Genomic DNA, 18,641 nt, shown 5'->3' on the forward strand with positions numbered 1-18,641 from the left:
TATAATCTCGAAGGGACGAACGTAACAATGCATCATGTAGGTCTGATAAGACGTCCCCCTCCAGATGGTGACGTCACCAACACCACGTTAGTCAAGCAAGGCGCACGAGAAGGGTAGTAGCATTCATGGATTATGAGGATCTCCGAGTGAAAGGAAAGCCAATGCTCGGAAAGATCCCCATAGGGACACGTGGCAAAACCCTAGCAACATCCTTAATGATTGACAACGAATCCAATATTCCCTTTCCTAGTAGAAGACAAACACTTCTAACTCCTTCCTTTTAGGATCTCGGGGCCTCCCCCCGTAAATAGAGATCCTTCTCATAAATAAATTCAACCATCAAGCATTCTCCTCATTAATCCCTCATTTTGTCACCCTCCCTTCTTACCCTGGCCTCCGGATTGATTCCCTGTTCTTGGCCTTCCTCTGTCTTTCAAAGAGACCTTCTCCCTATCCTAGCCACCATCTTACTTATAATTGCAAATTGTCCAATCAGTTAGAGAGGTTCTCCAATCATTGGAGTAGCATGTTGAATTGCTCCAACGTGACCAAGTTTTGAGGAGTAGGAGGGACATTGTCCTGATGGTCAGCCATTGCCAAAGTTATAAGTGGAGAAGTTTAAATTTACAAGGAATATTAGCTTAGTAAATTGTTCCCATAGACAACGCTAATTATTGCTGCCAAATCTAGAGATGAGGGTCGCTTTGTCACTTCCAAGGTAAAAGGACGACAAAATCCGGGATGTGGTCCCAGGGGTGAGGACTCCGACGATCAAGTTAGCTAAGGGATCAAAGAGTACCGAGGTCTCAATAAGCAAGAGAAGTAAAAGAGTATGAATGCACGTAAGAGAGGTACCTGAGGCCATGGAGTCCCTTATATAGTCGGAGTTGCCCATGAGTCATTGTGGTGGGTGTGGTGTAATGGCTCTGCTTGTTGGGGGCCATGATTATGGGATATCATAGGAGCGTTATCCATGCGACTGAGCATTACCCTACAGTAAATGTGCTAGGGAGGGCTTGGTTAGGACCATAATGTTCGTGATGTGCACTTTCGCATTGATGACTCGCTAGAAAGGAAAAGGGTGCCTTTGTATGAAGTCGAGATGACAAAATTACCCTTGGGATGCGCCACGTGTCGTGCACCGATAGAGTGGCCAATAACACCCATATTAGGAGACATTAGCAAGAAATATCTTATCTCGGTCAGATAAAAGTTGGTAAGTATAAAATAAATGGGACACTATCAAAAGCACTGGAGTCGATTATCCAAGTGATCATATGAGATTATCTGAGATAGAAGCATTTATAGTAGCACAAATACCTGAATGGGCATATGCAAATGTGGAGCCATTTCCTAAAGATGTACTAGCGATAATAGTAGACTCTAGGTAGCTAATGAGTCATCCATACTTTTCATACTCTTTTGTAGCAGTTTAAAGTTGTTCCCCCACTAACTTCTCATCATCAAAACCCCTTTTAACCTCAAAAGAGGTGGTTACATTGGCATTGCCACTCTTTCCGGTCCCACTCTTCTTACCATTGTTATTCTTAAACCAAGGAGGTATAAGCTTTGGATTTAGTTCCCAATAGGTATCTTTTGTGCGCTTAGATTTCTTGCAATACTCACACATCACATCTCTCTTCTCAGTACCAGCCCTTGGCTTCATCCCAAAATTTGCAAAATGATTAGTTGAGACCTCTATAACCTGCACCTGTCTCAGACTTTCCTCACTGGTAACCATGGCATAGGCTTGGGACAAGGTAACTTCATCTTTTGCTAGAATATTTTGTCTAATAATGTCATACTTGGGATTGAGTCCATAAGGTACTCAAAGGCCCAATTTCTCTCCACTAGCTTACTATGAGTCTTAGCATTTTTAGTACACCCCCACACAATAGTCTTCATCAAGTCAATTTCCTACCAAAGAGATTTCAGCATAAAGAAATAAACAACCAAAGGTTTCTCTCCTATCTTAAATTATTGACATCATTCATCAGCTTGTAGGCCCTATCAACATTCAACTTCTAGGAATAGGTCTCTGTAACACTGCCCCGCACCTCTTTTGTAATCTCCATCTACAAATAATGCAGATTGGTATGAGATTGCATGGAATTCACTAACCAGTCTATTATAGTGTAGTTCTCCTGCATCCACCTCTCATAGGTAGGATCATCCTTCGCAAGTTTCTCCTTGGTCCCAATGATGTACCCCCATTTCCCTCTACTGTAAACATGGATCTTTATAGAGTAAGACCAAGCTAAAAAATTGGTTTCATCCGACCTTATTAAGGTTACTGCCCCTAATAGAGTCTCCATAAACCCTCCTAGACCAATCTGGAAATCAATGGAGAGTTTCATCTCACATCTAGTTTACTCCATTGGCCAAATAGATACAAATTGAAATCAAAATAGGGTGTTACTAGTCAAAACTTATTGTCTTAAGTCAAAGAATGCTATCCTACCAGAGGCTCCAGAAACCTTTCCAACTTGGACTGCTGCTCTAATACCAAGTTGTAAATCTCACTTGCAATAATAAAAAAAATAAAGAAAGTAAGAGGAAGATTGAAGAATATGGAAGAGAGAAAAGTAATGGAGGAGAAAGGGAAGAAAGAAGAGAGAGAGAGAGAGAGAGAGAGTTCAAACCCTTCTTTATCTCCCAATAATATCTTTATTCTATTGTTGTTAAGGGTGCTCACGGGGGTGATTTTTTGGACCGAACTGATATGTTTAGTTTTTACATTTAATTGAATTGGAACCAAACCGATGAAACTGGTTAACTGTGGTTCAGTTTTTTGGTTTTTTTATGCCCTCAAAATTAAAAAAAAGGGAAAAACACAATCAAAGAGAACTGGGATCACCAATATCACTAAGATGCAGTGGAGCCTCTAACCCGTTGGGATCACCAGTGTCGCCGAGAATTGGGATCGCCAGTGTCAAGAGAGAGAGAGAGAGAAAGAAAGGGAAAAATCCCTACGTGGCGGGTGTGGTATCAGATTGGTTGTTCGCTAGACTGGCGAACCTGCTGAAAGTCTTAGACTCTCACTTCGGTAATCTGAACACTCTCAGACTGCCAAACTTTTTTATTGTATTTAAAAAAATAAATTATAATATATAATATTATATAAAAATATATTACTATATATATATGTTGATTTGGTTAACCGCCATTTTTTTAAATAGTTAACCGAAACTGTTGGTTTTTTTAAAACATTGAACCGAAACCGAACCGACCGATTCGATTAACCGATTTTTCAGTTCGGTTGGTTCAGTTTTTTGCTCACCCCTAATTATTGTAAAAAATGAGGACAATTACATGAATACCCTAAATAGGGCGGCTAGCACCAAAAACAACAACAAAAAAAGAAAATAGGCCCATATAACTAAGACACACTACCTATTAACAAAGTCACAAGAAAATAAGCCATTCGACCCATCATCTCTACAACCAATCCAATCCAATTGCATAAATACATCATTCGAATCTAAGGTAATTGGATCAGGTATGAGATTAGAGGGAGGTATTTTGCTTAATTATAGGAGAGGTTTTGTTAAGGTCAAAACACAGGGGCGGTTTGTAAGATTAATAGAAAATCAAAGGGAGGTTTTATACACGTATGTGCTCAAGCCATGCCAAATGCCATGCTGATATCGTGTTAAGGTCAAAACACGGTTCCTCCATTTCATAGTCTGGCTACCAAAGGAGCATATTAGCATAACCCCTTCGACGTCATTTTGGGTTGATCTCGTGCTGTATTTCCGCCCGAAGTTTGATGAAACCATCGTTCGTAAATAAGAAAACAAGGGAAGAGATCGAGAGTTACTCATAGTTCTCATTTCTCAAATTTCTGCTTTGGTGGTGATGGACCCCTCGAATCTTTCTTCTCTTCCCGAAGAGACCTCGGAAGAGGAACCTCAGCACATTTCTGCTTTTTCTTCGGTTCCTCCTCGCCCAGCAGCTCAGTAAGCTCCCCATCTTATTTGTGTCTGATGTTTCTCTACTTGATCCATAAGATTTTCTGGAAATTCAATCACAGCGATGCAAAAGTACGAATAAAAGGATCTCATTACATAGATTTTTCATCGTTTTATGCGTTTATGTGTCTTTCATGGTTAGTTGGTATAAAATATTTGTTTTGTTTTTGCTTTCTTACTACATTCGGTTTGTATTGCTAAATATTGTTTTCTCTCTTTAAATAATAGATAGCTGCATTGAGAATGGCAAGAACTTGTGAAGTTGAATTAAATTATACTAAAGATCGAATTTCAAGGAGCACAACTAATGAAATTTGGAAATTTTGTATAACTGGAGTTTTGATCGGATATGGAGGATTTTTATAATCTGCCTACTGCACAACGAAAAGCTATCCCATTTTCCTTCTTACCCTGATGAATAAGCCGTTCTCCTTCTCCCCATTTACTTTTTCAGTTCTAATTTAGGAGTGGCATGAACTAGATGGTATTGGATCTTCGAGATTTCCTGAGTGTTTTCATTTGATTGAGAAGATTAGCATGATCAAGATCGAAACTTTATTATCTGTTTGCCATTTACTGATGATTCTTTTAAGGGCTTCAACATCTTCCTGTCTTGGTACATCTGCTTCTAATTTTTTCTTGAAAGAATCATCCGGAGGTCTAGTTCTGGACTCTGTTGTGCTTTCGTTTGGTTATTCTGAAGCTTTTTGTTAATAATCAAGAAAAACAAATATGCTGGAGTCTGAATGTGAACTTCTCTTGGGGGCTACGTCTTCAAACTAACAATAATAGGACATGCAATAATCTTGCAACCTTAAATTAAAATATATTAAGTATTTGGTATAAGAGCAATTGGGATGTCCTATTTTAGTGCCATAAGTTATGCCTAAATTAATTGGAGTCCTATATATTGATCTAAAATGACTACTCTTTGATTATTTGGTCTAACAAGCAATGTTTCTGGACTCAAATTTACTGGATACTGTTGTAGGTTGGTTTATGTATGGGGATCCAACTGGTAAACACTTAAGAATCCTCAAAACAAGTAAATGATGCTCTTTTCTTCTCTAGATTCTGTAAGTTGCAATACAGAACTAAATCATCCATTAGTTTGGGGGGTTTGACATTTCATATAGATGAAGAATTGTTTTTTTTTTTTTTTTTAATTTTTGATAATTATATAGATGAAGAATAGGTTGATCCCTATCCATATCCATTTTTAGGCATCTAAGATGGTAGTATTGACTGTACTGGAGTATTTCTTGTTTTCTATATACTTTCGCTCAGCAAAATTTCATTGTGAGGGCTTATGGGTGGTGGTATTAAGCTCCATTAGAAAGAAATGTACAAAGGATGAGGAAATGAGGGATATTGTAGAGTTACTAGGTGATTTGAGAGAGTAATTGTGTCTCCGGGTTGCGAGAAATGAGGATTGAAAACATGGAATTAGATTGATGTACTTTGGTTTTTGAGACAACTCAGGTCGAGGATGACTCAAGTCCTAGAGTTGGATGAGAGATGACCTTATGCTCTAGATATTGAGACACTCCATTATTTTTTGGAAATATCAGTAGAAAAATTTCATTAAATTGAAAATGAGGTACATTACAAGAACTTTTGGTTGTCAAGTTGACAAACCGAGCAAAGGTACATCACTCAAACTGAAAATAAATCTTCATTACAGGGCTGTAACTCAAGAGTACTCAAAACGTTTTCTAACAAATCAGCTTTGTTCACTGTGTCGAATTCTGGGAGCTGTAGCACCCAATCTGAAATCAGATTGCTCACTGCGGCTACCAGTTGATCAATGGGCTTTGCCTTGTCTTCAAAGATCCTTCTGTTCCTCTCATTCCATATAGCCCAGCAAATTGCAAATGGAATGCAGCTCCACATGATTCTAGCTTTCTTTCTTCCTCTGAATTTTGGCCATTTGGAGAAGATTTCTGCTGGGGACATAGTTGTCAAGGTGGCTAGGCAAGGCTAGGCGACCATGGGGCGCCTAGGTGCCTAGGGGACGCCTAGGCGATGGAATCTATAAATATAAAATCTATAGATTTCAGCCATATAATCATATTCATATATATTAATGATGGGTTCAGCTGTTAAAAACTGAAGTGAGAAGTGAGAACAATGACTGAATCAGTGAAGGGAGGAGAGGAGTATAGGGTGGAGCCCCTGTTTTTTTAAAAAAAAAGCAAAAAAATGGACTCATGGGGTGGACGACTGATGACTGAGAGTGACTACTGACGACTGAAAGTGACTACTGATGATGAGAAAGGGAGGACTGGCAGAGCCCCTGTTTTTTCGAAAAATGAAAAGGAAAAAATGTCTGAAATCTGGAAAAGAACAAGAACTTGCTTGCCGGAGCTGAGGTGCGGTGGAGTTGGGCTGGGGTTTGAAGTCTTCGGTTCTCCTCCCTCTCCAATCGAACCAAAAAAACCCTTATGACATAAAGAAAAAAAAGGCTGTATATTTGGTCTTAATACTAAAATGATATCATGTAACCAGATTTATTTTAAAAGAATAAAACATCCAATAAAATATCAAAACAATAAATTTAAAAAAATATCAAAACAATAAATTAAAAAAAATAATTTTTTAGATGAATGTAGGCGCCCGCTTAAGTCTCTGGGCGGGCGCCTAATATGCAAAACTTGTGGTGTTTGGGCGAGGCGACCATGAAAAACCACCTAGTCGCCTAGGTGCCAACTATGGTTGGGGATAGAGGTTGAAAGACATTGATCCCGAACAGGAAAGAGAAAAACTTCCAGATGAAATTTGCTGCACTACAAGAAAAGAACAGGTGCAGAACTGTTCCTCCTCAAAGTTGCATAAGTAACAGAAGATTGCCATGTGAAACCCTCTATTCTTCAAGTGATCTGTAGTAAGAATGCTGTCATGTGCTACCAACCAAGCAAATGCCTCAATCCTAGGGCCTAGGGGTACTGGATTACCCCATACACCTTTTATCTGTCCTCTATCCACACTTTCTCTTGTTATTGCCTTGTAGAAAGACTTCACTGAGAATCTTCCTTCTTTGCACTCTTTCCACCAAAGATCATCTCCTGTGCTCCAAGAGATACTTGTGCCTTCTAATTTCTCCAGCAGTAGAATACATTCTTCAACTTCTTGATCAAGTAAAGGACTTCTAAACTTTGGAGACCAAATCAGCTGCTCCCCTCTCCATTCATAGAACTGATCAATTGTGATTTGCTGCTCAGACAGCCTGTATAACCTTGGCCAGACACTCCATTATAATGGAAGGCATGAAGTTTAGTGTCCATTTTGATCACTTCATTTATATGGAAACCTAAGTCTACTAAGCTCACCATATTGCCTAGATATCTTTTTATTACTATAGTGTGGTGGCCTTGTTTCTATGAAAGTAAGAAGCATCTGTGACAATGGCTAAGAATCTTATCTAAATCATTCTTTGCTGTTTTTCTTTAACTAAATAGAAATACGTATCTTATAAACTCAGTATTATACATCCAGGGCTTCTTCAAAATTCTCACCTTTAGAATGGTCGGGTTATTTTGATCAAGAGGATGACATCACTTTTCCTGGATCAAATGATGTGAGTAACTTTTTGTCCTGATTTTCTTTTTTATTACATATAAAAGGGATTGTCTCCTTGATGTGCTTTCTTGTTTAGGTTTATCATGTATACAAGGCAGGAGCTGAAGGACCAGTTGTTTTTTGTCTACATGGTGGTGGCTATTCAGGGTATACCCTACTCCTTTTTAGTGACAAAATCATCTATTAGATTACTTATATTCATAATAGTCTGGTACCCTAGCTTGCAAGATGTCAATGCACCTTGGAATTGATTTTTCATTTGAGAAGATGAATGCTTTGCATATTGGCAATAATAAATAAGCCTATATATAATGCATATGATGCTAATTGGAAGCACATTGCTTTTTTATGATCAATAACAGAACCTTTTTATTAAAAAGAAACAATAGCTTACAAAGGAAACACAGGGAGAGATAAAATCTCTTAACCCTTCCCAAGAAAAACAGAAGAACGGTTACAAAACTGCCCAAAACAATTGTTCCCTTCCCACCCCTTGTTTAGCCAGGGTATCTGCAAAGGAATTAGCAGTTCTCTTCAACCAATGAAGCTGAATCTCTATTCCCCAAGCTGCTCAATCGAACTCTCTGTTTTCATTAGCAAATCTCCAGAGTTTACTATTCTCCTCTTGCAGTCATCCTATGACCAGTTTCAAATTCTCCTTTTACAATTAGCTTTTTAAGGTTCAAATCCTTTGCCTTCTTTTCCCCTTCTAACACTGCCATGACCTTGGCTTTAAGAGAGTCAGCAACCCCAATAGGACCAGAATACATCGCAATCACTTTCCCCTCTTCATCTCTCCTCCTACACATGAAGGCCCCAAGTTGCCCTCACTGCTACCATCAAAATTTAGTTTTATGAACCTTGGAGCTGGTGCAGACCAAATAAGACCGGCTTTCATTTGGTCTGGTGCTGAAAGTGCAACTTCTTCCCAAAATGTCCAACAAATGGCAGCCCTACCACATCTCCAAAGAACTTTGCCCCTCTTCTTAGGCCACCTGAAAAAAGAAGAAGCAAACAAGTCCGTATGCTTGGTGGAGGAGTACATCTGCAATCAAACAAGGAGAGAAACCAAACCCAAATATCAGACACAAAAGGGCAAGAGATTAATAAGTTGTAGCAGCTCTCACCATTTGCCTTACACAGAATGCACCAATATGGGAATAAACACCATGAGGGACTTTTCTTTTGGAGCACATCACAAAGTATTGTATCTTTCTAGGACAGCTTCCCAACGAAAAGCTCCAACCCTAAGAGGAATTGGCTTACCCCAGACATCCAAGACGGGAATGATTGACCAAGACCATGGGGCACCTAGGTGCCTAGGCGCCTAGGCGGTGGAATTTAAAAATAAGAAGCCAATGGATCTCTGGCACTTCCGAACTAGTTTTTTTTTTTGGTTTTATGTATCAACCAATAAGGAGGCATAAGCCTCCTTGAGAGGAGGGGGGATAGGAGGAAGAAAAGGATGAAAAATCTCATTTTTCTTTATTTTTAATAAAAATCTTTTATGTTAAGAAAAATGAAGATGCATAGCACCAATTGAAAGGGGGGGGGGTCTTGTCGAAGCGGATTTTAAGATAGAAGGTTTCTTCAGATCATGGGGAACAATTGCTAACACTGCATCTAGAAGACCTCGAGTTAATGAGATTGATCTCCTCCAGCTGCTGGGTGGAAGAAATTAAATTTTGATGGCAGCTGTTTGGGAAATCCTGGCCCATCAGGTATTGGTGGGATAATAAGGAAAGAGAAAGGAAATATTCTAGCCATGTACTCAGGTCCTGTTTCAGCATGGTGATGTGGTGAGATCAGAACTGATGGCAGCAGTGTATGGAGTGGAAAAAGCTAAAGAAATGGGGATTCACAGGCTGATTATTGAAGGGGATTCAAAAATTGTTGTGAATTGGCTGAAGGGGGAAGGAGTAATATGGAAGCTAAGGAATGGGCTTAGGTGCTTCAAGCAGACATCTAAAGACATGTTGATTCAAATAAGGTGTATTAGGAGATCAGCTAACAGCTTGGCTGACAGTGTAGCTAAACAAGGAGTTCAAAGACAATCTATGTTCGGGGCTGTTTTTTAATTAGTGGGATAATCTCTTTTGGGCTTCTTGCTTTTTTGCTCACAACTTCAAAAAGGTTTACAGGGCAACTTCAGAATGTATTCTCTTGTCTATAACCTTAGTTTCTTAGCTTTTTCAATGATTCAGAACAAGATAATAGTTTAAAAAGTGTACTGATGCTACTTTTATCATTTCATAAAATATCATTCTATATTTTGCATATTTTACAATGTTTCCTCAATGTCTATAATTTTCACAAGGAATATGAAAGGGATTCCCAGGTGATAGTGGGTTGGCTGAAGGATCCGGACACTGTGATTTGGGGGTTTAGAGATCTTCTCAAAAAGGTTAAATGGTTAACAAGGAATATGACAATCAGAGTTCAGTGGGTAGGCAGATTAGCAAACTCATTGGCTGATTTGCTTGCAAAACAAGGGGTTCTCCGGGATACTTTATTTTGGGCTTCGTGTAATTTCTTTGTACTTATAATTCTATAACTAGCTTTAAAGGAAAGGTCACATCTCGTGCCTTTCCTCGGGTTGCATGTAACTCTTATTTGCTGGTTTAATAAAATTTCTGTCATTTATCAAAAAAAAAAAAAATTTTCACAATATTTCCAACATTTCCAACATTTCCGACATGTTTCTTATATTTGGATGACCGACATTTCCACTGATATCGACATTTTAAACCTTGGTGTTTGTGTCATTTGCAAATTGTAGAGGTGTGACCACGACTTCTTGTATTCCCACCATCCATCCTTTAAAAGTATTGTATTTCGCTCTTATGATGAGTCTACCCAGAACGACAAGTTTAGGGTGAACATAAAAAAGATTGCCATTATTGCATTGTGCTTGTTATTTCTATTACATACTTTATTATTGTTTATATGTTTTTTTTTGATAGTCAAAAAGGAACTTTATTAATTAACTTAATTCTAAAATAGTCAAGCAATTATTGGAAAATTCCAATAACCCATGTTTTCAATAAGAACTTGAGTTACACTTGTGTCCAAAGCAGTTTCTGTCTGTTAACCCCTTGCTTTACTAATGAGTCTGCCATCCCATTTGCAGTCCTCTTAATCCAACTGAATGTGGCAGTCATCTCCATTGCTAGACTTTCAATTTCCCTAAAGGCATGTCTGTAAGCCCAAACAGCTGGACAGCTACAATTGTCCAAGATATGGCTAGCTTTGAATCCCCTTACATTTCCACCTGTTGAAACCCCAGTTTCTTTGCTAGTCTTAAACTTTGCAGTGCCAGTAAGGACAAAACTTCAGCTGTCAAAAAGTCTCCAAGGCCAATTGGTCCTGAGTACATACCACCGCCTTGCTTCATTATTGTTTATATGTTTGGTTAGGCTTCATTTAAATTGCCAAATTATTGTTTCATTCATCTTGTCAGGCTTTCATTTGCATTGTCAGCAAGCAAAATTAAGGAGAAGGCTCGAGTAGTAGCTATGGACCTGCGGGGACATGGAAAGTCAATCACAGAAAATGATATAGACCTCTCTATTGAGGTATAACCTAATACCTAAGAAGAAAATTTCCACAAAATTTTGTACATGCATTATGATTATTATTTCCTTGGCCTACCAGTATTTTGAAGCACTGTTCTACATCATCCCCTTTGGATGAAAATGAATTTGGAGCTTATTTTTTGCAGACATTGTGCAATGACGTTTTGGCTGTTATAAAGGCAATGTTTGGAGATTCTCCTCCTGCAATTGTGCTTGTTGGCCACAGGTATGCCACCTTTCCATGCTAATTTGCTTTTAGGCTCTTATGGTCCTTTGGGTTGTCTGAAGAAAGGTTTTTTCTCAACTTTGACAGTATTTATTCTAGAAGCTAGTTTTATTAACCTGCCAAAGGTCAGTTCCTATGTTGTTTACTGTACAGGTCTATCTACTAGGACAGTTATGAAGGTTATACTCATAATTTTACCCCATAATATAATTAAAGTAGAAGGCATCAACCTGCCAATTAGGCTGATAATTCTATCTGTTTCTTTTTTTTGATGAATTGATAATTCTATCTGTTTCTCCCTCATTCTTCTTCTATTTTTTTTTCTTCATTTCTTTTCTTTTTTCTTTGATCGGTAATTGTGATATTGTGTTTATAAAAATAATGTATAAGGCTGTAGGAGTCAATGCTGCGTCAAAAACTTGTGGAATTGTTTCCCATTAGGCCAATATACATCTTATTTTCAACTCAAGGGGCATACCCACTAGACCAGTGTATGTCTATAGGTTCCTTCATGTGCTAATGAATCAGCCAGGATCTTGGGATTCATGCAAAGGCTGCTCTAAATGTGCAGTCACTTCTCCTTTCAGCCATGCAATGATGACTTCAAGTCCCATTCATAATCAGATTATCATATTCTATCTCCTTTGCAAGTCTCAAGCCTTGGAGTACTGTTATTAGTTTTGCTCTTATTGAACTCTCGATTCCTATTGGTCCAGAAAAATGCCTTTAGGATTTTGCTAACATGGTTCTTGGAGGCACCTCCAATACCTGATTGCCCAGATTACCTATATTGCATCCATCAAAGTTCAGTTTCGCTTTCATCATTCTCTGTGTATGTGTGTGTGTGTGGGGGGGGGGGGAGTAGAGATGATAGGACTGCCCCTACCATCTGATAAGAATATCATCAGTGGGATAGTTACAGATTTCTACCATTATATTTAACCAATGGATGACTTTAATTTCAATAGACCAAATAATTAACTCTTAAAGTTTTTTATGATCAATAACATCCGGATTTTATTCATTTTTTAATAATAAAAAGGGGTACACAAATTTATAGATTCTTTAGTAGATAAAACCTCTTATCTCCTACCCATGCACACTTTTTTCATTTACAACTGTGCCTAGAACATTTGATCTCTCCCCACCCCTTGTTTGGCTAGAGAACCAGCCATGCTATTTGCTCCCCTTTGAATCCATTGAAATCTCACTTCCATGTCATAATTAGCTACCTTAACATTCTCTTTATTCTGTAGCCACCCTATTACCAATTGTGAATCTCCTTCAATAATCATTTTACTCACATTCATAGCCTTTGCTTTTTGCACGCCCTCCATTACAGCTTTTATCTCTACTCTTTTTTTTTTGAAAAGGTAAGATAAATTTATTAAAACTAACTCATAAAAGTACAAAACAGAACCTGCCCACAAACGGACAGGCCTGAGGGACTCCCACTACAAGCATCAGATTGACTGAGTTCTCAATAGATGAGTTACATTTGAGTGTCTGAATTCAGGAGTGACTGAGATCCAAGAAAGCAGTTTACCAACAGCCAGCTGAACTATATCCTCTGCCCCTCTCACTTTTTGATTAAAAATTCTGTTGTTTCTCTCAGATCAAATGGCCCAAATCACAGCTGCTGGAATAGTGGACCAAACCACTTTCCCTCTTTTCTTCAAATTACTGATTTTCCAGCAGCATAGTAACTCCTTAGTTGATGTAGGCATGACCCAACAAATCCCCACCATCTTCAAGAAGTGATGCCACACCTGAGAAGCAAAAGGGCAGTGAATCCAATGGTCCGTAGTTTCCAGATGATCATCACAAAGGACACAAGACTTATCCTGAATTTGCAGCCCTCTTCTTTCAAGATTGGTCCAGGACAGACATTTGTCCATAGCCATTGTCCAGACAAAGGACACAAGCTTTTATACTCTTAATGAGTCTCCAATATCAATTAGTCCCGAGGATAGTGCAATAATGTGAAAACGATACATGATAGGTTTCTTCAGAAGAGGTTATGGTTGTAAGATATTATCATGATCCTGTGCAGTGGCAATGGAGATGAATGTAGAAAAGCTAATTAGTGAAGAAGACTCAAAGTTAATGAGTTAATGACCATTAGCTCCTGAAGTGATATGAGAGAGGAAGCAAGATTCCGGCTAGCCAAGAGATGGAGAGGAGAATGCAGTTCGAGGCTTAGTAATTCCTGTTTGAAGATTGTAGAAGTAATGGACAGTGTTCGTTGAAGGTGAGGGAAGACAAGAAAGCTACTAACTTTCTCGTTGTTGAAGCAATCCTGTGGCTTAAAGGATTAATTGATGGAGCAAGTTTTTCAGTAAAAAGGATTGGGTGGAAGATTAGTTTGGGGCTGAAAAGTAAGAACTATACAGCCAAATTGAAGTGTAACAAGAAAGGATGGTTCGTTGCAGTAACAGAGGAAAAGGCTCTGTTTGTTTGTTTGTTTTTTTTTATCAGCAAAAAGATTTTTATTAATAGCAGAGAAATATTGAAATACAATAGTTATAGGTTGCAGAATGCATTAACCCAATCTGCAAACACTACAAAACATTTACAGTTCTGCCCAGTACAAGGTAGATCTATTTGCCCCCTTTTTTGCTAGGGTGTCCGCCAACCCATTTGCAGTCCTTTTGACCCAACCAAACTGAGAGTTGAACCTCCTTGCAATTATGTCAATTTCTCTGTATATAAATTTGAGCTTCCAAGGTGCTGATGTGATGTTTTTAGCCCAAGAAATGACCAGCAGTGAGTCTCCTTCTATTTCTAAATCTGTTGTACCAATCTTCTCAGCCATCTTTAAACCTTGAAGTAGAGCCAAAGATTCAGCCTGTATTGAGTCACCAATACCTATTGGTCCTGAGAAGAGTGCCACAACTTCACCTAGATGATTTCTAATAGCACTCCCTATACCTGCCCTTCCTGGGAACTCTCATCAAAGTTTAGTTTTAGTTTGTTCAGTGCAGGTGGCTTCCACTCCACTCTCACAACTTTTTTGGGTACATCTGTTTGTGCTACTTCAGTCTTCTTAGAATCTCATTTGTGGAGAAGTTTTTGAGTAGTTCTATGGTCATCACCCAATGTGCAGTTCTGATTTTTATGGTTTCAATGACTTCCTCCTTTGATTTACTTTTTTTAGAGAAGAGTCTTTGCTTTCTTTCCTCCCATATAGTCCATACCAAAGAAGCTCTTGCTGCCTTCCATAAGTACTTCCCTCTTTTCTTTTGTTGCCTCAGGAGGGAGGGGCTGAATAGACTTACGACATCCTGTGGGGGAGCCCATCTACATCCAAAGAGGGAACAAACAATTTCCCAAATACAAGAAACAAAAGGGCAAGATAAGAGTAAGTGGGACTTATTTGGCCTTCTTTTCTGTAGCACATCACAAGTGTTTACCTTCCTTAGGAAGACTTCCCAACAGAAGGCTTGTACTTTAGGAGGGATCGGTTTACACCAGATTTCTCTCACTGGAAAGTTCACCCTCAAAGGATTAGAATGAGTGAGCAAACCGAAGAAAGAGGCACAAGAAAATAAACCATCAGGAGTTGGGGACCAGACTCTACTATCAGCTGTAGTTTGGTCTAAATAGACCTTCTCAAGGGTTGATAGCAAAAGCAATAGGGACTCACATTCATTTTCCCTTGGCCCCCTTCTAAAGCCAAAGTCCCAAGAGATACCCAAGTCTGAAAGTATGCCAACTCTAGCAACAGGTTTGTTTTTAAGGTCTGGTAAAGAGTAGAGGTCCGGAAATTTAACCTTAAAAGGCAAATCCCCAACCCAAAGGTCTTCCCAGAATAAAACTTTATTGCCACACCCAACATTGAAACAGATAAATTGAAGAAAGGTTGGTAGTACCTCAAAGATTGCCTTCCAGGGGGAATTCGGAGCTGCATTGGAAGCTAGTTTTGCATCCCAACCATTTTCTGCTTCACCATGAATGTTCTTAACGACCCTGTGCCACAACCTATCTTGAAGGTTGAGAGAAAATAGGTGGGCAGGTTTGCTAGGGTGGATTTTATCAAGGTGATTCTCCCCCCCAAGGAAATATAATTTCTCTTCCACATTGCCAACTTCTTTGTGAATCTCTCTAAGATTGGCTTCCAAAAGCTTTTAGTTTTCGGGTTTCCCCCCAAGGGCATACATAGGTATTCTAAAGACCAACTTTTCACTTCACAGCCTAGCAAATTTGCCATGGCTTGGATGTCCCCCTCCCCTATGTTTATTCCTACCATACAACTTCCCCAATTTACTTTTAGTTTGGAGGCCTGTTGAAACTTGTCCACCAAATTTTTCAGATTCCTCAAACTGGATTCATCACAACTCTCATAGAAAATGATTGTATCATCTGCAAATTGCAAGTGAGACACCACCACTTCTGAACTACCAATCTTCCAGCCTTTAAACTAATTTTCTTGGTCAGCCTTGATGATTTGTCTACTCAGAACATCAGCCACAAAAGTAAATAAAATGGCGATAAGGGATTACCTCGTCTCAATCCTCTTTTAGCCGGGAAAAAGTCCTTTGCTACCCCATTTAAGAGGATAGAGAAGTGTGTTAGACAGTTTTGTATGCCCTTAGCTTCAATCAGAATGATGTACTTTATGAGTTTATTGTAAATGAATAAAGATACATATTTGATTCATGTTCCCTTGGTATGTTTCTGTGTAATACCCTTAAACTGGACACTTAATGAGACTCATGTTAGTTTAGAATGTTCACAGCCAGTGGGTCGGTCTGGGGAGACCTATCCTGACAAGGCTGACACTATGGTGCCACCAAGTCGGTTGGGGTGGCCTGTCTCAGCTGCCAGGGTGAGACCCTAGGCACATACAGTGTAGGATTAATTGAATCTTTGAACTGGACCAGATTTCCAGTATTGCCCTGGACCTTGGAGATTGATGGGCAAAACTGGAAAGTTACACCCGACCCTTAGACTCGATTATGATACTGCACTAGGTGTCGGATTGGGCTATCTTTGATGTACCAATCAGTGAGATCCTTAGCGGGGGTCAAAACCTGGGTATGTTGGGACAGTCCGAGAATTCATCTGAGTGGGTGATCATAGTGACAGGATCAGCCCCTTTGTCGGACAAAGGTAATGATTGGGGATGCACTCTCACTGATGGAAACCAAGACTGCCGGCAGCCGATTTCAACCGTTGAGATTTGTTTTGCAAAATATATTTTATATAAGATATAAAAGTATATATATATGGTTTCTAAAATGTTTGCAAGAAGGTTTTAATTCCCGGGATCCATATGAGTGGAGAGTGCAACACTGTTCCTTGCAGCCGAGGGAGAGGTCCTCTCTTGTCGGGCAGTGTATGATCATTATGGGATGAGAGGTTAAGTGTAAGACCATTGAGGATAATGCCTGATGGGCTAATCTTGCATCTGCCCACAGTCCTTGGGTGTTACAAGGTGGCTTGGCCCAGGGACCACTTAGTGTAAGTGTTGGGCCCATAGAGCTCATTTGATGGGTTTCAGGGGGTACATTGTCTTCAGCAGTGCATTCGGCCAGGCCTTGTAACAAAGGCTGGGCTGAACCCATGTGGCTGATGTGTAGATCAATGCTTGGGTCCCACGCCATACAAGGAAGCCCAACTGGGCAGCAATTTGGAAGGTTTTTTGAGTACATAACCTTAATGGGCCTTAAGCCCATTTCGAACTGGGCTGATTTGATCAGGGGCGAATTCTGAAGTGGGTCAGCTAAAAGGATTGGGCTTAGACCCTATCCACTCAGAGAGTCCAAGATCTAAATAAGATTAAGATATGGAAACCTCCTAATTAGATTAGGAGACAGCTGATCTGATCTGCAGATAAGATAAGGATTATCCCTTATCACTAAGGGACTTCTAACCCAAATATGATTTGGATTAGCAACTCCTAATCTGATTAGGAGCTGATCCCTTTAAGATTATAAAAGGGGAAGGGGGCGGCAGCCTTGAAGAACACAATAACATCAAGAGCATTCTTCTCTTTAAGAAAGAGAGATTAAGAGATTTCCTGCATACTACGAATTCTCTTCTGCTGCCACCTTCCTGCCATTGCCATTCCTTCAGTTCGATCAACAGTTCTTGGGAGCAATCAAGATTGGATCTTGATTTCAATCTTTTGGGAAAAGATTGATTGGAGCTGTACTCACAAGCCGTCCAGTTGATTCTTGCGAAGGGTCAAGTTCTTTTGAAGAACATTGCTGATTCTGCTCCATCCTTCACTGCGCCATCTTCAGTGGGAGCAGATTTTGGATCCTTCCTTGGGCGTGAACACCTCCATTGGGAGATAGTATTTCTCCGTATCAGGTATAATCCTCTCCCACTCCTTTTGGTTCAGATCTGGTTCAGTTTATGGTTCAAGATTGATCCTTGAAAATATGATTTTCTAAATAGGGAATACGATTCCCAGTTGAAGGGAGAGATAAAATTTTTGAAATTCGCCCCTTATTCCGCAATCTTTGGGCGTCCATAGGATGGATCTCTCATCCCTTCAAAGTGTGCCGAGCTAATACATTCTTTGATCCACAGTCTCCATCTTTCACCTAAACCCATCTTTTCCATGAGATTCAACAAGAAGGACTAATCCACCATATCATGAGCTTTTTCTAGGTCCAATTTACAAACCAAACCTTTGCCACCTTGTTTTTTCTTAGCTGCCACATTCATTTGCCACTAAGATTTGATCCACTATTCGTCTCCCTTCTACAAAAGCTCATTGGTTCTGAGAAATAACAAAGGGCAAGACTGTCTTCAACTAACCAGCCAGAACTTTAGCAATGATCTTGTACATGCTACCCACAAGACTTATCGGTCTGTAATCCCTAGGGGTTTTGGCCTCTTTCTTTTTTGGCACTAGAGCAATAAAGGTTGCATTTGCTCTTGGAGAGAGCTTCCCTTTTTGATATAACTCAACAAAGACATCCATTAAATCATCTTTTAAGATTTCCCAACAATCTTGATAGAAAGCCATTGAAAAACCATCCGGCCCTGGAGCTTTAGATCTATCCATCGAGAAAATTGCTTCATGGACCTCTTCTACACTGAAGGCTCTTTCTAAGAGGGCAGCTTCGGTTTCTGGAACTCTATCCCACTGTAATTCTCCCAAATCCAAATTGCTTTCAATAGAGGATCCAAGGATTGACTTGAAATGATCCACAGAACACCTTTCAATTTCCTCCTTTGAGTTTACTACTCTTACCTCCACCTCTATACTGGAGATTTGGTTTTTCCTTCTTCTCCCATTTGCTAGGGAGTGAAAAAATCTGGTCTATCCTTGAT

At 39.5% G+C, this 18,641-nt stretch overlaps 1 protein-coding gene across 1 annotated transcript in view; it reads left to right on the forward strand.

Moving 5' to 3' along the window:
- Positions 1-3,491: 3,491 nt before the first annotated feature.
- Positions 3,492-18,641, forward strand: part of LOC104589189 (esterase/lipase/thioesterase family protein) — a 102,151-nt gene continuing 87,001 nt past the window's right edge. Inside the window, exons 1-5 of the mRNA XM_010247423.2 lie at positions 3,492-3,959; positions 7,467-7,548; positions 7,627-7,697; positions 11,011-11,125; positions 11,272-11,351. Coding sequence (XP_010245725.1) covers positions 3,859-3,959; positions 7,467-7,548; positions 7,627-7,697; positions 11,011-11,125; positions 11,272-11,351 — 449 coding nt within the window. The 5' untranslated portion in view covers positions 3,492-3,858. The remainder of the gene's footprint in view (positions 3,960-7,466; positions 7,549-7,626; positions 7,698-11,010; positions 11,126-11,271; positions 11,352-18,641) is intronic.

Source organism: Nelumbo nucifera, chromosome 5 (assembly GCF_055504915.1).
Source record: "Nelumbo nucifera cultivar China Antique chromosome 5, China Antique-T2T, whole genome shotgun sequence".
Classification (NCBI taxonomy): Eukaryota; Viridiplantae; Streptophyta; class Magnoliopsida; order Proteales; family Nelumbonaceae; genus Nelumbo; species Nelumbo nucifera.